At 38.6% G+C, this 22,294-nt stretch overlaps 1 protein-coding gene across 1 annotated transcript in view; it reads left to right on the top strand.

Moving 5' to 3' along the window:
- COL6A1 (collagen type VI alpha 1 chain) overlaps positions 1 to 22,294 on the top strand; it is a 65,389-nt gene that overhangs the window by 28,065 nt on the left and 15,030 nt on the right. The window contains exons 13-21 of the mRNA XM_063430058.1: positions 6,671 to 6,715; positions 6,839 to 6,892; positions 7,055 to 7,117; positions 7,377 to 7,439; positions 7,949 to 8,002; positions 8,091 to 8,126; positions 9,432 to 9,494; positions 9,873 to 9,935; positions 21,889 to 21,951. Of these exons, the coding sequence (XP_063286128.1) occupies positions 6,671 to 6,715; positions 6,839 to 6,892; positions 7,055 to 7,117; positions 7,377 to 7,439; positions 7,949 to 8,002; positions 8,091 to 8,126; positions 9,432 to 9,494; positions 9,873 to 9,935; positions 21,889 to 21,951 (504 nt within the window). The remainder of the gene's footprint in view (positions 1 to 6,670; positions 6,716 to 6,838; positions 6,893 to 7,054; positions 7,118 to 7,376; positions 7,440 to 7,948; positions 8,003 to 8,090; positions 8,127 to 9,431; positions 9,495 to 9,872; positions 9,936 to 21,888; positions 21,952 to 22,294) is intronic.

Genomic DNA, 22,294 nt, shown 5'->3' with positions numbered 1-22,294 from the left:
TACATGTAATGATTTAATAATATCACAACATTTTATTTACTAAATGTCTCACTTTACTTTCTTCTTGTAATCTAAATTCTTACTATGTTTCTAATTATTAACAGTCAGGATTCCTGGTAGTGATGGTGTAATGCATGTATGTTATTATATATATATATGCATGTTATTGTACAGTAATTAGAGGACAAATAGTTTAAGCAGTAGAATAAATGACTTTATCACTGTTGGCATAGGCTGTGACAGAAGAGCCCATACATATTAGAATTAAAGGGTGCCTGTCCTGACAATTACAACTTAATCTTCAATTATAGAGAATCAGATTCCATCTATATATTGGGCTAGCAGAATTTCTTTCAGAAATGTCTAGATTTCTCAAAAATCAGAGATTAAAACCCAGCCCTTTAATCCTCCTCGCAATGAAATATATTGGTGATGATCGGCACGAAGATACGAAGGCTGTGCTCTGCATGTCTGTTACCTGGGCAATCCTTCTCTGAGTGTGCCTCCAGCTTGAATTCAGCCTAAAAGAAAGTAATGCCTGTAAGGGGAAGTAAGGGGGAGGGGCAGGCCATGTGTGACAACAGCACCAGCAGCAAACACAGAGAGAAGAGAGAAACAGCCAGAACGATTTATTGTTGCAGCTTTGGACAGGTAATATGAGAATAGAGAGAACATTTTATTTACACAAAGCCAACATAAAATGTTGGGTCCTTTTAGCCTGTTATAGGAAGTAAGTATGTGCTGCCCAAACATGGGTATCTATGAAAGCTGTGTCTTACTGTTAGTGTAAAAATCCACTGAAAACATAATTAATGTTCCAGCAGGAGACAGTTTTAATGGAAATAATTAAAAAATATGAGCTTTTAGTAGTATTATGGGAAGAAACACTTAACTGTATAACATAAGTCAGTTATATTTTTATTTGGTTAGAGATAATTATTCAGAATAACATTCAGAATGGTAGGAATCTTCTGTAATAAGTTGGAATGAAAAATATAGCTTGGCAGTAAAGTAACTGTTTAGAAATGAGAGTAAGGAAACCAATGTTAAAAAAAGAGAATAGAAGGTTACATGGGGACAGACTAGAGCAGTTTGCAAGTTCCGGAATGGAGGAGTAACAGTGAGCTGCAGATTTTGCCCAAAGAATAGTGGAGGCAGTAAAGAGGTTTAGTGAGATATGAGTCTTTGCTTGGTGGAAGCAATAATTAAACAATGGTGAGGTTTACCAAGTACACAAAGACAAAATCTGTATGAACTGTAGTGAGTACAGAGTCTTTGAAAAAGTGGAAACAGGTATGAGGTAATTATGGAGTTTTCCATGAGTTGAGCACTTGACATAAATTCCATTTGAATGAGACAATGGATTTGACTCAGAAGCTGAGGTCTGTTACCGGTATTGTAGAATAACAGGTGGATGATCCGTGAGCATAGTCATGTAGCAGGAATCAAAGTTGGAAGCTGATGAGGAAGCAGGCACACAAGAGTGATCTGTACGTCATTGATGAGAACCAGGGTCTGAAGCCAATGATGAAAGACCTGGGTGATCTGCTAGAGTGGTCAAGAACAAGAGCCAGGGTCTGAAGTCAATGATGAAGGACAAGGATGATCGACAAGAGTAGTCAGGAGCACGAGATAGGATCTGAAACCAATGATGAAGAGAGTAACTAGATGGGTGTCAGGGTCTTACCTGAGTTGGGAGTCTGTAGCGCAGATATGTCGCTCACCCTTGCAGATAGCCACAGGCCGAGGTGGTCAGGTAAGAATTCACCTGGCCTGTGGGTCTGTGCACGGGGGCTGTGCAGGATGCAGTACCAAATTCGCAGGACAGGCAAGGACAGAACCAGCAGGATAGTCGAGGGATAGCCGAGGTCAAAGGATGCCAGAGGTCAGAATAAACGTAGTCACAAGCCGAGGTCAAATATACGAAGCAGAATAAACAGGAACACTGGTACGACACAGGAACACTAGATCAAAGACTTGACAATGAGTACAGGGCGAGGCTGGGTTTAAATACCCTGCTGATGAAGATCAGAGTCAGGTGAGATACAGACAAGTCAAGGTGCAGCCCCCGGTGTAGTAGCCAAGCCAGGATGAACAAGACCGGAATCAGTAGTCTCTGGTAAAGCTGCTGTGGCTCAGAGGCAGAGAGCAGGACTAGGATAGATAAGTACCCCGGTTCAAGTCCCCTGTTGGGAATTCCAGGAGCGACCACGTCTGGCCGTCTGTCTCACAGGTGAGTACCCTGACAGTACCTCCCCCTTCAAAAACGACCTCTGGGCGTAAGTAGGCTCCTCATTGAAATAATCCGTCTCTCCAGAGTCACTCTCAGAATCCATCAAGTCCCCATAGTGAAAGTCCTCAGTATGGAATCCCTGATTAGCTCGGGATTTCCCAGTACCAGCTTCTGGTACGGCTGACGATCGGTCTAGGTTCCGGGTAGGGGTGACAAAAACTTCCACAACTTCGGGAGGGACAGTGCTCGTAGCTAGCAGTGCTTTTTCGAACACTTCCAGGTCTTTTTTACAGACCGTAGTGCCATTAGAAGCAATGACACAATCCTTAGGTAAATCCTTTTCAAGTGAGCAGGAAGTAGTGGTGGTACTACAGGAAGCAACTTTGGTAGTAGATGCAGACGACTCTGGAGCAGGGGGTATAGCATTCTCCATGGAAGCCAAGCCTGGACAGGAATAACGGCTCTCTTGTAGCTCTTTAGGCTGATAAGCGGTGTACACTGGACGAAGAATATTATTACCCAGTCGGAGAGCTGGAGGTCTAGGAGGGCGAACAGGACAAAGCGTGATGAAGTGTCCTCCTTCTCCACAGTAAAAACACAGACCATGGCTTCTCCTTCGGTCCCTCTCCCCAGGTGTGACTTTGCAGTGGACACGTCCAATTTGCATAGGTTCCTCAGGATCAAGTGGAACACAGGATACCTCTGGAGTTTTCCTGGGAACTGGATCATAAGAGGGTATCACTGGGGTGTGGTGATAGTACTCGGTTCCTTGGTGACGTAGACTCCGCGATTTTTTAGTAGGTGGAGCTGGCTTGGGCTTAGTGGTCCTGCACTGTGAGTCCAAAGCAATAATAAAGGATTCCCAGCTGACAAGGACAGGACTCTTCCTCTGCAACATTTGGTAAGACCAAACTTTAATGCGTCCAGACAACAGGTTGATAGCCGCTCTGACCCTGATGAAATCCGTGGCGTAAGTTCGAGGCTTTAAAGAGAACAATACCTCGCAATCCATCCTGAATGACTGGAAGGACGTGTAGTTACCATCAAATCTGTCGGGCATGATGACAAAGGGTTCCGGAGCTGGATGTACTGCGCCTTTAAGAGAAAAAAGTTCCTGCTGCAACTCCGAAACAGTCTGGGCCAGGCTGGACACTTGCTGGAGTGAGGGTGAGCACATTTCTGCGGACTCCATATTGGTCAAGTCTTTTGTCAGGGTCTTACCTGAGTTGGGAGTCTGTAGCGCAGATATGTCGCTCACCCTTGCAGATAGCCACAGGCCGAGGTGGTCAGGTAAGAATTCACCTGGCCTGTGGGTCTGTGCACGGGGGCTGTGCAGGATGCAGTACCAAATTCGCAGGACAGGCAAGGACAGAACCAGCAGGATAGTCGAGGGATAGCCGAGGTCAAAGGATGCCAGAGGTCAGAATAAACGTAGTCACAAGCCGAGGTCAAATATACGAAGCAGAATAAACAGGAACACTGGTACGACACAGGAACACTAGATCAAAGACTTGACAATGAGTACAGGGCGAGGCTGGGTTTAAATACCCTGCTGATGAAGATCAGAGTCAGGTGAGATACAGACAAGTCAAGGTGCAGCCCCCGGTGTAGTAGCCAAGCCAGGATGAACAAGACCGGAATCAGTAGTCTCTGGTAAAGCTGCTGTGGCTCAGAGGCAGAGAGCAGGACTAGGATAGATAAGTACCCCGGTTCAAGTCCCCTGTTGGGAATTCCAGGAGCGACCACGTCTGGCCGTCTGTCTCACAGGTGAGTACCCTGACAATGGGGTACTTGGGTCCTCACAAGCTAAAGCTGTGAAGGAATAGAATTTCACATTGCAAGGCAGTATAAGGAACTCAATAACCGGGCAATAAAAGACACAATGGGCAAGATTTAAATAGGCAATCATGGCTACAGCATCCTGCCACAATTAAGCATTTGATCATTACATCACTGAGCAAGTAAAATATAAGTTAATCCTTACTGCAGGGACATTCTTACATTAATGATTTTTTCAGATCACTATGAGTAATAGTCCAATATATTTTTATGGTTAAACCTGTCCAGATTGTATTTATACAGTCTGTCATCTCTGGACATATGCCAGAGGATGGATGCTCAAGCCTTATAATTTTTGACAAACACCCATTACTTCTTCTCAAAAGCAGACAGCTCACTTGCATGATGAGGCATTTGGCTAGTTTACATGCAGGGACTACCTGATAAAAATCCAATAAACAGAAATGTGGTTAACAGAAACCACGGTACAAATGAAAAAGATACCAAAGTTGCAGGGTTAAAGAGTAAACCAATAGAAGGAAAGGATAATGTTCATGGCTGGCAGGCAGCACAGAAGCCAGTTAGATACAAATAACAAGATTAAAGTCATTCAGAGGAATAGTATAACCAGGCTAACAAAGGATGCAGATAGAGATTGATGAATACATTTGAGATTATATGTAGATCCAACCTGTTACAATTTGGGTCTTCATGTTTCAATATGTTATTTAAGTGTGTTAATTGGGATTGCATGTATCTGCCTAAAGAGCAAGATGGCGGCAACATAAAAAGAAGTAATGGTTTGAGATATTTCGACTTGGTAAACCAGCCATTGATAGTGGTTCCTGTTCTGCCTGTGTATCAAATCTCTTCCACTATTTTACTGACAATGCATCTAACTAGTTTCTGTTTGTGTAGAAACATAGACATAGAAATATAGAATGTGACGGCAGATAAGAACCATTCGGCCCATCTAGTCTGCCCAATTTTCTAAATACTTTCATTAGTCCCTGGCCTTATCTTATAGCTAGGATAGCCTTATGCCTATCCCACGCATGCTTAAACTCCTTTACTGTTTTAACATTTACCACTTCAGCTGGAAGGCTATTCCATGCATCCACTAGCCTCTCAGTAAATTAATACTTCCTGATATTATTTTTAAACCTTTGCCCCTCTAATTTAAGACTATGTCCTCTTGTTGTGGTTGTTTTCCTTCTTTTAAATATAGTCTCCTCCTTTACTGTGTTGATTCCCTTTGTATTTAAATGTTTCTATCATATCCCCTCTGTTTCGTCTTTCCTCCAAGCTATACATGTTAAGATCCTTTAACCTTTCGTTGTAAGTTTTATTCTGCAATCCATGAACCAGTTTAATAACCCTTCTCTGAATTCTCTCTAATGTATCAATATCCTTCCGGAGATACGGTCTCCATTACTGCGTACAATACTCCAAGTGACGTCTCACCAGTGTTCTGTACAATGGCATGAGCACTTCCCTCTTTCTACTGCTAATACTTCTCTCTATACAACCAAGCATTCTGCTAGCATTTCCTGCTGCTCCATTACATTGTCTGCTTACCTTTACGTCATCAAAAATAATTACTCCTAAATCCCTTTCCTCAAATGTTGAGGTTAGGACTCTATCAAATATTCTGTACTCTGCCCATGGTTTTTTTTTACATCCAAGATGCATTTTCTTGCACTTATCCACATTAAATGCCAGTTGCCACAACTCTGACCCTTTTTCTAGTTTACCTAAATTATTTGTCATTTGGCTTATCCCTCCTGGAACATCAACCCTGTTACGTATCTTAGTATCATCAGCAAAAAGACATACCTTAGCATCAAGACCTTCTGCAATATCACTAATAAAAATATTAAAGAGAATGGGTCCAAGTACAGATCCCTGAGGTACCTCACTGGTGACAAGCCCATGCTTCGAATATACTCCATTGACTATAACCCTATGTTGCCTGTCACTCAGCCACTGCCTTACCCATTCAACAATATTGGAATCCAAACTTAAAGATTGCAGTTTATTGATAAGCCTTCCATGTGCAACAGTATCAAAAGCCTTACTGAAATCTAGGTAAGCAATGTCTACTGCACAACCCTAATCTATTAGTTTAGTTACCCAATGAAAAAAATCAATAAGATTAGTTTGGCATGATCTCCCTGAAGTAAACCCATGTTGTCTCTGATCTTGAAATCCATGTGATTTTAGATGTTCAACAATCCTATCCTTTAACATGGTTTCCATCACTTTTCCCACTACTGAAGTAAGGCTTACTAGCCTATAGTCGCCCAACTCCTCCCTACTACCTTTCTTGTGAATGGGCACAACATTCACTAACTTTCATGTATCTAAATTATCAGCAAATAATCAGAAACTTTAGAAACCGCTAACTCTCAATTGCATTATGTTTTTTCCTTTCTTTTTGTTTTGTTCAACCAATAACCAATAAATCAATTTGACTTGCCTCTAGTCATATTTCTATTTACCCTTTAACTGAGATCCACTGACCACTCACCCCAAATTATCTAAATACCTTTTTTCACAATTCTCACTGCTTTCCTTTTCATGTTAATGTTTTTCCATCCAATGAAATCCAGCAGAAATGCTTGTTTCTATCTCTAACATATATTTAATCTTGTGCAGGGTGAAAAGGGAAAAAGAGGAATTGATGGAATTGATGGGCAGAAGGTCAGTATGAAGTCATGTTCATGCAGTAAAATCTTACATTCTCACACATACTCATATTTGCCATTTTCATTGCTTTGTCAAATGTATGTCATTTTATGGATACATTCTGGTTCTTTCTGACAGGGGGATGATGGATTCCCTGGACTTTCTGGTTGCAAAGGATCTCCTGGATTTGAAGTAAGGAATAAGTAGGACTATAAGAGCAATTTGTATGACTTACCAAAAACTTCTTGCAAAGGATACCATGTAATGTCTTATTTTGCTGAAATGATTATGCCTAACAACATGGAGGATCTGATGATCTTCAAAGTTAAATTTATTGATCTAATTTCTTAATAGGGAGAACCTGGAGGCCCTGGACCAAAAGGAGATCCTGGCTCATATGGACCAAAAGGAGGCAAGGTAAGTCCCCCTATTCATATAATGAAACTCATAAACAGAGAACTCTGTTTGCATACATGGGCAATACCAGACATCTAGAGATACAAAATAAAACTGGAGGTAGATTAATGCTACTTCACAGACAGAGAAACATGTCCCACGTAAAACAAAAGACACATAGAAAAATGAATGTGGGAGAGGTGTATGCAAAAGTACCAAAATAACAAGTGTGGCCTTACAATACAGGCATCTGTCAACTGAATCATATATATTTTTTCAGGGTGAAGCTGGAACCCCAGGGATTCCAGGCAGATCTGGAAGTACTGGGAATCAAGGTGATAAGGTAAGGTGGCTCAAGGATTGAAGGGACAAATAATTAATTACCTCAAAAAACCTTCTAGTCCATGCTTTGTGGCAGGCTTCCGCAAGGACTTGAACAGAAACCTTGCACTAAAAAAAAGGACCCACTAATATTTTATGTCTTACTATCAAGTAGTTGGAATTAAAGGTCAATTACATCGTCAATTATTTATGATCATTCTTTGGCTATGTGGAGCGTTTAAAGCTACACCTTATGTATTCATGAAGAAACAATTTTTTGTCCAGACATATACAAACTGATGTCAAACCATGATCTCAGACCTAATTGCAGATTTTAAATCCATTACCTTTACATGATCTATTAGTTTCAAAAATTTAAAAAAAAATTGATCTTGAAAAATAAATCACAAGTCTAATGAAAAAAAAAACATTCTCTTTCAACTTTGAGTTTCTGAATATATGCTGCATAATTTCATCGGATACATTGAATTTTGTTGGTGAATATTGATTTACAATTTACCTGTTTTACAGGGAGACCCAGGAGACAATGGCCCACAAGGAGAGAAGGGCGAGTCTGGAGATGAGGTATTTTGAGGTGTTGTCTTTACACACTGATCCAAACAGATGACTTATGGCAGTACTGATACATGTTTATCTTTCTTTGTCATTATAGGGGGATGCTGGACCAGATGGACCTCCTGGTGAACGGGTAAAATAGTTACATAATTATTTAATACTGTTGAAATTTGAGATGCAAGGTGTTGTCATATTAGAAACAATTGTAGATGTTTGAAACCTGTGCTATAGAGAGAAAGTTAATGACCGGAACAAGTCATGCCAACTATTCAGTCTACAATCTAAGAGATAGAATACTCAATAAGATACATATTACTGTATTAAAACGTCAAATACAATGGGTTGGGAAAATATGATAACAGGCCATACAATAATTTCAAAATGTTAACATTTTTAAAGAGTATGATTATAGAAAAAAATAGAGGAGACCGAGTTAACTGTTTGAACATAATATCTGCTGCTCAAATAAAAAATAAAGAAAAAAATAAAGCAAGAAGACAATACAAACTGAGATGGAAAAGTTCTTGATCTATATTGGAGGGAGAGAGTTCTTGATCTATATTGGATTTTCCATGGGACGAGCCCGGTTAAGGTCTGGGAAATTGTTTTCACAATAGCATTCATGCTATTATAGTCTCAAGGGTATCATATCAAAAGATAAGCTGTTATTCATAGCTTATCTTCATTTTAATCTTCTACTTTTTCAGTACGACCATTCTGATGTTCTTGTGAAATTTTTTCTTGTAGTTTTACACTTTTTTAAGATGTTCCCAAAACATACACCAGTAGCCAAGACAAATAGTGATATCATTGTGTGTGTCACATAAATTATTTTGTATAGTGGAATAATTTTAGCCATTTTTAAGAAAAACAATGATCATTTATCAAATTTTTTGGAAAACACAGTTGCAGGGAGGGAGTAGGTAATATTTTTGGCTTTTAATTTCCTTGATTTGTAATGCTGTTAATTAAAGGGGCACTCTAGAATTAAGTCAACCTCCTTTTTGATACATTATGGAAATGGTAATTAAATTCTTGAATCCCAAAAATCAACTTTGAATTTCCCCCATTTACGATACAAGGAAGTGGCTAAAGCTACTAGCCTTTGTTTTGTAAGAAGGCCCTTTGCATACCCTTTAAATTCGTACATTGCAGAAACTTGTGGTATATGCATTGGAAATGTCCATTTTCTATTGGATACTTTAAAGTGGGCAGCAATCCTGTCTGCCAGATACGTCCATTTATGAAAAAAAAAAAAATGCTTGGCAAGGGTGTCATGAACTAATAAGGGGTATCTGTGTCAGCTTTATGACATTGCAGAGTGTGGATGTGTGTGAAAACATAACCTGTGGGGAGCATATCTGAGATGATTAAGGAGTTTGAGGGTTCCTTTAATGTTCTGATGATAGTGAATAAATACTGTTCATTGTGTAAATAGGGTGGACCTGGTGAACGTGGCCCTCCTGGAGTCTCTGGTGTACGTGGACTTAGAGGAGATAAGGTAATATTAGAAGGAATATGTACAATTTATGCACAGTCATTGGAAGTGTGTTGTAAGAGATGTGAAGTTTGTTATGTTCTTTTTTTTGGTGGTAGTGACTCTTGTAAAAATGTGAATATATCATATAATCGCTTGTCTGTTTGAGATGTATACTGATAAGTCAGGATATTAAATTTTTTTCTGCAACAAAGTGTTTTAGAGTGCATCTGTAAATTTATTATATTTAACTGTTAATTGATCATTACTTTGTTGGCACAGAATACAAGGTATAGTGTGACAACTATATGCTATATGTTGTGATTTTATGTGTTGTACTTTACTATCTCAGTAAACATTTAGTCTATTTTAAGAGTCTTGACATTTCTTTGCCAACTTTAGGGTGAACCAGGACCACAAGGTGAACAAGGAAGAGACGGACAAGCTGGATTGTCCGGCGATCCAGTAAGTCAAGCTTTATCTATATTGTGATAAATGGACATTGTTACTCTTAGCTATCGTAACACAGATTCATTAACTTAACATTTTTCACATCTTAATACTAGACTGGATAGAACCATCTCTTTAGGCAGAAAATTCAATGTCTTACTGTAAAGAATAATTTCCTCTGCCACAGGCAAAATCTCGTTTCATCAAGTCTAAATCTTAAATTGTGTCTTTTGTAAAGTCCTACTAATGATCAGGTAACCAGGGAACTGTTTGTACTGGTCATGTAACTATTTCTATGATATTATCAATTCCCCTCTAAAACACTGTTTTCTAATGAGACCAAGTTCAGAGTGTCTAGCCTTTCATCATAATTCTTCCATTCCCCTTATTAATTTTGGAGCCCTCATCTACACTTTGTCTAGTTCCATAACATTTGTTGTTAAAGGGACACTCCAAACCATGAAAACTTTTCAGCTAACTAAAGCCTTTTAGGGTTTTACAGAGTGGCCCATCTTTCATACTTTGTAAAAATGAAGATTTCAAAATCTTCACTTTAGTAAATTGCTAATTTGCACACTCTCAGCTGTCAATCGATGTAAATCAGTGTATTTATTTATAACTCTGAAGTTCTGTTAAGATGCATGTCTAAAATTGCAACACATTATCAAAGTGATCATTTTTATAGAAGTAAAATTATATTTTCAGCCCTGTGAATTAATTTTATGCTTGATTATATATTAATGGCTTTAGTAATTGCTGTCTGACATTGCACATTGTTGCTTACAACTCAACTCGTGTCCTTTGCATTTATTGTTTTCTATTTCTCATTCATATGTAGAAAATAAGTTGCTTGTGTGTTCCTCACTAGAAAAAAAATGTACACTTATCTACATAAATTCTCATCTGCCAGTTGGCTGCCAAATCCCTCTGCAATCAATTAATATCCCAATACACCACATTGTTTAGTAAGAAAATGTACTACTAATTGCATTGTTGTCCAGAATTAATTCCTGTATATAATCCCAAAATAAGTGTTCATATAATTTCCAAATCATGGATATTAAGCTTATATGTCTGTAATTTTTGGACAGAGTTTTTAATTCCTTGTTATAATTTTCTGGCATGTTTCATGAAATAACAGAATTAAAATCAATGATTTGGATATTACCAAAGTAAACTCCCTAATTACTCTTAGATGAATAGTATCTGGTCCTGGGACTTTGTTTTTTACATTGTTTTCTATAGTACTTTGTCAGGTGTTATATTTTGCCATTCTAAATAAAGGTATTTTTAGAGGTGATTTGCATAACTAAAGGTATTTTGTTGCTTTATAATGCAAACAATACTTAAAACTATACTAAAACCAAATCCTAATCCGAACTTACTAACATACTCACCTCTGATTTCAATGAGCCAACACTTTTACTATTGAATACTGCAAAATTTGTGCTCTTAAATTTGTAGGTTTGTATTGACCTCTTTTTACCCAGATTTCATTTTATGGTTTAACTTATTTAATTGCCCTTTTGCAAGTACTATTGGCATATTATATTTGTTTACAATGCCTCTGATCCATCTATTTTAAATGTCCTTTTTATGTTTACTTTCTTGACTGCCTTTCTACTAAGCCACATTGGTTTTTACTTTTTTATTTTTTTGATTTATTACCTTATTATATATGCTGGAAAGTGTACTTTTCTAATATTCATTAAATAGTTAATTAGTAAAGATGCCCCTTTTTAAAGTGAAGAAAGAGTAGAGAGAGTGTGTCAGGTTGCTGAATATTCGTGGGGGGTAACCCCTAGTGTAATTTAACTAAAACAAAGAAGAAAAACGTACAAGAAGTCCAAATAAGGGGAAAAAAGAGAGAGATATCTAGCAAGAAACCCCCTGGAAATTCTAGTACTCTAACAGCAACCCAGGTGTAATTCTCATAATGAGGAATAAAATGTAACTTTTAATTCTAATAGTTAAAATAACTGTAAATCAAAAGCAAATAGATAAAAAAAACTGTGAGAAAACAAATGATAGTTAGCCCGTGCTGCCCCTGTCTGATTAGCAAGCACTAGTAGCACAGGGGAAAAAAGAAAAAAGAAGGGGGTATAGACAAAAAATACTGTTTGGTATATAGTTCAATTATCTACCCCCCAAACGCCCATCATTCTGTGCCACCTTTGACGGCAAAATCGAATTGCCCTCTGCAGTAGAACAGCAGCCGAGCTGTCCACACGGCTACCTAACTAAACATAATAAGATCATCAAGTAGGGTGGCTAGACCGGAGGAAAATAATGTTTGCAGCATGGTCCCCTGTCCACCCCCTCCACCCTCTTGTTAGTAAGTAGTCCCGACGCGCGTTTCGCTGAGTATCGGCTCTTCAAAGGGAACCGAGTTAAAGCCGATCGGTTATTTAAATATCCCGCCCTCCATCCTGATTGGTTTACTTTTTTTTTATTTTTTTAATTTTTTTTCCTGTGCTACTTGTGCTTGCTAATCAGACAGGGGCAGCACGGGCTAACTATCATTTGTTTCCTCCCAGTTTTTTTTTATCTATTTGCTTTTGATTTACAGTTATTTTAACTATTAGAATTAAAAGTTACATTTTATTCCTCATTATGAGAATTACACCCGGGTTGCTGTTAGAGTACAAGAATTTCCAGGGGGTTTCTTGTTAGATATCGCTCTCTTTTTATACCCCTTATTTGGACTTCTTGTACGTTTTTCTTCTTTGTTTTAGTAAAGATGCCCCTTTTCTATTGAAATCAGCCTTTTTATATGCGTCATTTGTTTTAGTAAGCATTACTATCAAGGTCATTTTGATGTTCTTGAATGGCCATATATCCAGGTTTGCCTACCTTAAACTTGATTTTAGTATTGTACATTCCCCTTGTGTAAGTCAGGGCCAATGTGTAATAAAGAGACAGTTGGCTTTTAATAGTAGGTAATAAAAGAAAAACGGCTAATTAAATTTGTCATTCCTATTTCAATGCTTAACGTGATCTACATGAAATCGTCAACAAGGGATCTTTAGCAACAAAAGTAAGCCTAACCATGTTTCATCTTCAGAGTAGGACATCTTCCTACAGCTAAAATGAGAAGCAATGGTCTTCTTTGTACTCACTTTAGCTAAGCATAAACTAAATTTTATCTTTACAAGCTTCTGGTTCACACAGCACCTCTCCCATTCCCATGCAATATGACATCGAACACGGAAGTCAATGTCAAAGATCTGTTGATCTACTACTATATGCCTATATCACTTACTTCCAGCAGCCTCTTTTCTGAGCAGTATATGAATTATGCTGATGTCAGATGGTAACAGAGGACAAAAATGCATCTATAAAAAATACTACATACAGGTCAGATTTCTTGTCCAATCTTGTTTACAATCCAAAATGCCATCTGTCTCATTATACATCATTATACATTAGAGCAGAGCCACCAACTGCTTGGTGTGTTCTTCACCACAAAACACCAATCACCGAACAGGACTTTTTCCAGTTTTAGAAATCTACCTTATATTAGGCTGGCTTACATATTGAAAGCTCTCTCTCTGCTAGAACTCGGTTTTTAGCTTGTTCATATGGAGAATTAAAATCAACTGGATCACTTGAGTCCATATTTTTTCATTATGGATGATAGTTTTCTTACATTGATATAATTTAAATTATTTTTAGTTTGGTATATATCAAACTTGTAATATCTTGTACATTTTATTTAGAGAGGAATGGAGATCTCTTTCAGTATGACAGAATTTTATTTTAGGTTTCATTTTAGAACTTTTAGCTTCATTACATTATAAATTAGTAGCACATATAATTAAAAACATTGTCATTTCCAAGGTTTTAAAACAACCTTTGGAGAGCCAATTGTACGAAGAGTATCAAAATGGACACATTTCACATATGCTTATCTCAGTGTTTGCAATTTTATAGAGAACCTAAACTATTTGCATATCAGACTAATCCGACCCCTAAAGTCCAGATCTGAAATAATGGCCAGCTCCCTCTCGATAAGCGATACGGCAACTTTAGGCGAAATGATGTGGATTTATTTACCAAGACTTTCCCATACGTAAAAAGAACTGACCAACATTAATCGATGGCAACAAGTTGGAAAGGATTTGGACATGATTTGGACATTGGAAAGATGTTTACGTGAGATCCTAAAACCTCTCTTTTTATCACTTAGTCATAGCATTATTATTATTATTGCCATTTATTTAGTGCCAACAGATTCCGTAGCGCTTTACAATATTATGAGAGGGGGGATGTAACTATAAATAGGACAATTACAAGAAAACTTACAGGAATAGGTTGAAGAGGACCCTGCTCAAACGAGCTTACAGTCTATAGGAGGTGGGGTATAAGATACGTTAGGACAGGAAATATCAATCAAATAGGGTGGGAGTAAAGCAGAGCTGGAGGAGAGAGTAGAGTGCTGTCCTTTAGACAGCTGCCCTTTAGATAGCATCTGTTTTAATGTTCAAAGAAAAGCATAGAAAATAGAATATACAATTGAGATGGAAAGCACCAATATAATTTGTTGGTATATCCATGCAAGATAAAACACAGTGCTTAGACATGGCATTATAGAGATTTACAGAATTGACAAAATTATGTTCAGTGCCTTAACATTTTTATTAATAAGTATGCCTTTTCTAGAAGGAAAAAAAAGGTGTTGTTTTTTATCAGTAAATAATGTGCAAATATATTCCTGGACCTGGAAGTTATCCATCTATAAGTGGTTGAAACCTCTTAATAGAGTCAATTCATGTTGTGATCTTCAAAAAGTTTCACATGTTAGCTTGCACATTTAAGGAAGTGTAGGGATTTTTGAATAGCTATCGTGTCACCAGGGAGTCCTGTGTTTGATGGAAGACAGCTTTGAATTTCCTTCTCAAAAGCATTGCTTTGGAAACAGTGATAATGTTATTGAGTTACAGAATGAAAAATCTGCAACTTTTATTTCCCTTTTCATATGTATTCCGTAGCGCACCATAGATCATAATTACTCTATGACATTATTGTGACAACAAAATGAACACATGTGCAAACTCAATTCACCTCCTGTGCAAAACTGCAATACAGAGACCTGAATCAAATTAAATCCTCTTTGAAAAGACACGGCAGGCACTGTAACTGCTTCACCTCATTGAAGTCCCTGGTGCTGTCTTTCTGTTCAGCATTAAACCGTTTTGAATATTTTATTGCTGAACGAGAATCCCAGCAGCCCATCCCTTCTGTGTTTCTTGGGATCATGAGTAAGCATTAGCCTGAGTAGCAATGGCCATCTGTGATTGGCTTTGAGTGCCCACAGTGTCTGTTTAAATTCAATAGATTAAGAAATTCTTCAGAATAGCTTTTAATATTGATTATATAAAATGGCATCAATGGGAAAAATAAACAAAAATAGTCCATATTGTCTATTGACTATAATGAAAGTGTCATATAAGAGGTTAATGACATCTTGTTTGATGTGTGTTTCATTGTCATCCCAGACAATTCTAGAGTTAAATGGTGTGTATGTAACTACTTGCTATGGACAAGTGATGCAAAAGTAAAAAGTGTAAAGCCATATAAATTATTATGATGATCCAATTTGTATCCAAATTAATTGTGTATTTCAAGTAATTTTTTGGTTACGCATTGTTAGCCAATAAGAAATGGAAATTGAAACCAACTGAAATTAAAGCTGTTCTTTACTTTGTAACTAACCATGCAAAGATAACAAATTTTCCAAGATTTTAAATATTTCTGCATGTGATAGAAGGAGGGAGTAAAAGCCCTTCGATATTAGAGTGATCTTCAATGCAGTTCACATCTATAGAGGCACATCAACATACAAATATATTTTGAGTTGTGGAAATGTTATCTTTGCAACATACACTGGTGGATTTATGTTTTGTCTACACAATTCCTATTGAGCACACAGACATACATACACACAGACACATACATGCACACATACACACAGACAGGCATACATACAGACAGACAGGCACACATACAGACAGACAGGCAAAGACACATACACACATACATACATAGACACATACACACAGAGACATAGAGACACATACATACAGAGGCATACAGACACACATACATACAGACACACACAGACAGACACAAACATACAGACACATACACACAGACAGACACAAAAACACATACATACAAACTTCCTCTTGCGTGGGCTCTCTCTCTGATAGCTGGGAGGCATGACATACAGTCACTTCCTCCCATCTGTGATGTCATCAGTGCGACCAGGGCCCCCTGGAAAAATTATCTCTATCGGGTGGCCCTAACAGCATAGGCCACCCGATGGGCCCCTTGAACGTGCGGCCCCGGCGGTTTGCCGTGCGGGCCAGGGCCACAACACATGGTGGCGGGCACCTGGTCTCAGGGGTCCACAGGGCGGCTGGGCCCCCTGGAGTGACGGGCCTAGTCGCAGCTGCGACCCCTGCGACCGCGGTATGTATGCTACTGATATTATGTGTGGCTAGGAGTTGTAGAGAGTGTGTGTGTATAGGAGGTATCATGTGTATAGGGGCTGTAAGTGTACGCGTGCATGGCTGATTTAGTGTGTGTAAAAGCTGTAGAGAGTGTGTTTAGGGAATCTAGTGTGCGCATAGGGAATCCAGAGTGTGTATATCAGGAATGCAGAGTGTGTATAGGTGCTGCAGTGTGTGTCTATAGGGGATTTATTGTGTGTGTAGGGGATCCAGTATGTATGTCGGGGATCCAGAATGTGTATAGGGGATGTAGAGTGTGTGGGGATCTAGTGTGTGTAGAGGATCCAGACCTGTATAAAGAATGTAGTGTGTGTCTGGAATGTAGTGTGATCCTCTGATCTCCCTTGTCGGCTTCGGCCAATAGCCATCGCGACCCACGGCTAGTCCAGGCCATGCCAGAAGGAAAGGACATAATGGCCTCCTCAAATTTTCAGATTTGCAGGACACAACAAACAAGTCCTTGAAATACATTTCCCGATGTCCGAACATTTAAAGATTTACCTCTGATGCTCCAGGCCCATTGATTAAAAAAAGTGTTCTTGCTGTGTGCAGATGGAATTAGGTATGGGAACTTAGAAGGGATACAAAGGAACAAAACTAGTGTGGACTGGTTGACTATAAGATAACAAAAAGCTTACTTTGCCCACTGTACAAATGCTTTGCTGCTTCAGTCTCTCTATAGGGTCCTTTTCTGCTACATTTACTACATCCACCTTTTTGTCTGCCTCAGACTGCTTACCAGGAGTTGAGAGAGTGGACAAGTGAGTGCTGGGGGACACCATGGAACTGAACCATGGAAGCGCATCATTAGCGCATCATTAGATGCTTTTGCAGCAAGCTCTAGGTGTTGTAACAGTGCTGTTTTCATAGTCCTCCCTTAGTTGGTGGGCCTCCATGATTGGCAGGCAGCCTGACGTGCATTCACGCCTCTCAATTCTTAGGGAAGACCCCTTCCAAGCAGGTCTGCCACTTTGGGCGGTGCTAGGGATGTGAGTTGTGTCACTGGCCTACCTCCTTTTACCACACCCAACGTACTGCTTTATCAGACCCTGCTGTTTGGGGGTATGGATTTGGTTGAGAGTTGAAAGTGAGAGATTAGCATAGGGTGTGCGTATTCTTATAAATATATCCTGTGAGTTTCCTCCAGCACCACCTCCATTAGATACAAGACACTTGGGAGGAACAGCTGTTTTACTGTTTTCTTTCGAGTCTGTAATTAGGCCTACTATATTGAAACATTGGATATTGTTTGAATATGTTGCTACAGTACTTGGATTATAGGCTGTGCAGGTCTGTTTAATTTTATATTATTTAAATATGCTGTTGCTGAACGGAGAAACTTTTGTATCAACTTAAATGCATGATCTAGGCTACAGAATATTATGTAAAAGTAATAATTTGCATATTGTAGTTTTACCAAATTGGGCAGTAGTTAGACACTCATTGAGTGATTTTTTTGTAAATAATTATTCAATGTCTGGGTGTGTCCATCTTTTAGGAATGTTCAGATTTACATGTTTTGCCATCCTATGCCATTAGTATTGCAGTCTGTCAGTGTATTACATAGTTACATAGCTGAAAAGAGACTTGCGTCCATCAAGTTCAGCCTTCATCACATATGTTTTTGCTGTTGATCCAAAAGAAGGAAAAAAAACCAGTCTAAAGCGCTTCCAATTTTACAAAAAACTAGGAAAGAAATCCTTCTTGACCCCAAAATGGCAGTCAGATATCTCCTTGGATCAAGCAGCTATTACCCCACTAATTAGAAATTATATTCCTGTATGTTGTGTTTTTGTAAGTATTTATCTGCTGTTTTATCTGCTGTAATTGCTGTTTAAACATCTGTATGGACTCTGATAAAACCACCTCTTCAGGCAGAGAATTCCATGTCCTTATTGCTCTTACTGTAAAAAAAACCTTTTCTTTGCATTAGATTAAATCTCCTTTCTTCCAGCCTAAATGCGTGACCTTGTGTCCAATGTATAGCCCTGTTTATGAATAGATTTCCAGATAATGGTTTGTACTGGCCCCGAAAATATTTGTATAATGACACTGCTCTGGAAATAATTCTTCTTGGATCACTTACTGAATTTGGTTCCCTCAAGCTACGTCCTGGAACCAATATAATTTGTGCCTCTAATCAGTGTTTCTCTTCTTGATGCTTAATCTGAGCTTTCCTTCATGAAACTTGAGCTCAATATAACATTTTGTTTGTAATTCTTCAGCACTTTAAGCTTAAACAGTCAATGATATAACAAAACTTACTTTCATCAACAGCAGCAAATCAATACCATAGGCTTTACATTTTTCTATGCATTGGTTACTTTCTGTTTTTTTGTTTGTTTGGTTTTACAAAAAATAACCCTTGTTTACATATCTATCTTGGCTCTCCTTTCAACATCCCTTTTAAAAAATATTAAATTTTTGCTTGTTTTATATGAATGTCAAGCAATATAATGAATTTGTGACTTTTTTTTCCTTTTTGTCAACTCCAGCTTCAGGTTTTTGTTAAAAGCTTTAATTTTGGACTTCTGGAACTTTTCTTTCCTCGTGTGACATCCTGGAATCATTCTTGTAATATATCACTGTGTTATTTTGTGTTTCTAGCTGGATTCTTGGCATTTATCAACATTTTTTTTTTTTTGCTCTGAGCATTTTTATCCATCAGAGCACACAGACTTCTGTCATTGCCTCCCCCTAGAAACTGCATTCTCCTCCGTCCACATCCAGAGCGTTCTGCACATTTTCACTCTCACTGTATCGTTTAGTGTCTTAAACTTTCTTTCTACTTATCTATTTAAGCAAGACAGCTTCTCTATCTCTCCTTTCGATTCCTCAGATCTCCCCGTTAGTCCATCCTTACATCCTTCATCCAAAGGTTAACTATGAGACACATTCATTCAGTACCATGAAACCATTTTTTTCTTTAATGCAGGGGTCTCCAGCCCTCTCCTATTACATACTCTTGTCCTAGAGGCGTTACTAGAATGTATTTTTTAAATTAAATTATTGATTATGCTTTAACTGTTCTTAGTAGGTTCAAAGGTTTATTCATATATTTTTCTGCAGATTCTAAAATCAGTGGGTACCTCACCCAGTTAGAGTTGTGAATAAAAGTGTTATACAGAACAGGCAGTTTTAAAACTGATACCATATTACTGTAGTGAAAACAAGTCAAGGAATTTACTGTGTTTTTAGAGCCTGCTTTAGTCCGTTGATATCGGTCATATAAAGATGGCAACAATCCCCCTTAACAAACACAATATTGGGATTTTGCTTATATTCCAGACATTGTACAAGCCAAACATGCTTTCACAAAGTTGAAGTCTATCCAAAGAGAACTATATTAAGTGGGGGACTGGAAACTGTGGCTTGGGAGGCGAGTACAAATGAGTAGCCTTTTTGTACATGACACTCATGTTTCTCAATGTACCTACAATGAAAACAATATATATGGGTTTAAAGAATGGAGGCTGATAGAGTTTCTGGGTGTGACTTTATATATCCCTCCAGTCTCCATCAATATAACATAGCATTCACAGCGATCTAGTTCTTGTCTGAGTTCTCGATTCTTCATAGCATGGATACATTGAGAGTAGCAGCACTGTGTTAGGATACAATATGACCCAACACACAGTGCCTAGGTAATGACACAAGGTACAATAAAGCCTGGTGAATTATATGTGTTTCCAGGCCTTAGATTGCTCATGACAGGTGTATAGTCGCCATATGGGCAGTCGTAACCTAGGACAAAAACCCCCACATCCCTAACCCAATAAGACACTGACACTAGGGTATATGGGTAAAATTGTCCACAGCTTTTATTAACCATTATAACCATTTGTTTAATAATAAGTTATCATCAATAATAACAATCATAAATATAATAATAATTTAACATATAAATATGGGTCATTGCCCCCATACTCCGCCCTCGCAACCGCATCCTTCTTTTAATATAACGGGCAATGACCCCCAACATACCAACACATAAATATATCTTTAACAATTTTCAACCTTATTCCAACATAACCATTTAAGTGCCAACCATAAATAACCACGGTAGGGGTATACCCGGATACCCCTACCCCACCAGGTTCTGAGCCACCTCCAGGACTCGAAACCTACCAACCACCAGTGACCACAATTTCCATGTCCGTGACGTTCCTCATGGGAGCCTATTTCCTCCTCCTCGGCTCCCTAACCCGCCGCTGTGACAAAACGGGAAACCATTAGTGATCTTAAAAACCCAAGGGAGGGTGGGCGGGACAAACTCGGCTAGGTAAGAAATTAAATGTGCTCTGCCTAAAATGGCTGCCTATTTAAGTAGACCAGCCCTATTACCCACAACCACCCAGTCCTGGCCGGCTCCTCCTAAGCCCGCCTCCTAACCCCTGTCAAGGCCCTCCTCCGCTAAGCTGCGCTTTGGCTCCTTGGGGCTACAGACTTAACATCAAAATAGAATAGTCTGAGACAAGCCAAAGTCAGGGATATAAAATGAGACAAGTACGATAAGACAGGCCAAAAGGTCAGGGAAAGACAAATAGTCCATAACAAGCCAAAGGCAGAAAAGTCAAAGAGAAATACAAGATAAACGCACTCTCTGATAACCAGTGAATGGAAACTAATACGGCACAGAAGAAAAGCCAAAATGTGTTTAAATAAGCCTATGAGAGATCGTTCAGTACCGCCCCTGTAATGCAAAAATGTGTGTGCACAAACCCTGTATGTTGGTGGCATGGCACAATTGCTATCTTAAATTATATTCACATTTATATCATTGACACAATCGTATGCATTTAAACATGTTAAGGTAACCATGCATATAACACAAGAAAATATCTGCTGCTAAAAGTAATCATCATTTCTGTTCCATGGCTTTTTATGGCTCCTGGTTATATCCACCATGAACCTATAAACCCACTATTAAAATGTCAGCCTGTATGCACTGTTAGGGAATTGGTAGTTAGTAAAAGAATTTACTATACTTGATTTTTCTAATTCTTTATCATCACTCTTTGTTTATATTTGGTTTTACTGTCTCCAGATGCCTTTTGTTTGTGCTGCTTCCTATTAGTCTGCACAATGCCTCTGTATAATATCCTGTCATGATAAGCACAGATAATTAGCAAATGGCCCTTATCATTTCGCTTCGTGGTTTTCTCTTTCTCTTTCTTCTTCTCTGAGAACTGTCTGGTTTTTGTTAGTTTGAGAAGTGATGTGCAGGGTGGGCTGTAGTCTAGCCAGCACCCCACACATACCATCAGTGGACTGCTATTATAAAAAATAACAATCTTACTAAGTATATGGTTGTAATATATTTTACAAAGCATTCATTAGCATAAGCAGTATATTATGTTGTTTATATTTTCATTACATCGAGGTCGAGACTTTTATACTTGTTTATGTGATAATGTAGATCAGCCAATTTTGATGTTTCTCTTTTCTTGTAGGGCGAAGGTGGACCTCAGGGACCAAAAGGATACAGAGGTGATGAAGGTCCTGCTGGACCAGAGGTTCGTGCCATTTTACACACTATTGTCACTCACTTGTTTCCTGTCACAAACAGGTAATAATGCACACATCACTCTTGTGCCGGACCACTAAAGTCACACAGACCACTTCATCTCAATTAAGTGGTCTGGGTGCAGTGGTCTTGTCATTTTAACCCTGCAATATAAAACTTTGCAGCCATTAGAGGCGCTTCCACTGCACTGACCGAGGAAAACTTGGTCAAGTGACTCAAAAGCCCATTGGAAAGCAATAAATACAATGCTTTCTCTATTGAGAAGTTGGGATGTGCGAGCGGCACTAGCTCCCCTGTGGGGAGCATTGGATTGGACTATCGCCAGAAGAGTC

The sequence above is a fragment of the Pelobates fuscus genome, chromosome 8 (genome assembly GCF_036172605.1).
Source record: "Pelobates fuscus isolate aPelFus1 chromosome 8, aPelFus1.pri, whole genome shotgun sequence".
NCBI classification, from domain to species: Eukaryota; Metazoa; Chordata; class Amphibia; order Anura; family Pelobatidae; genus Pelobates; species Pelobates fuscus.
The sequence above is the reverse complement of the archived record's forward strand: the minus strand, read 5'-3'. Positions and strand labels throughout refer to the sequence as shown.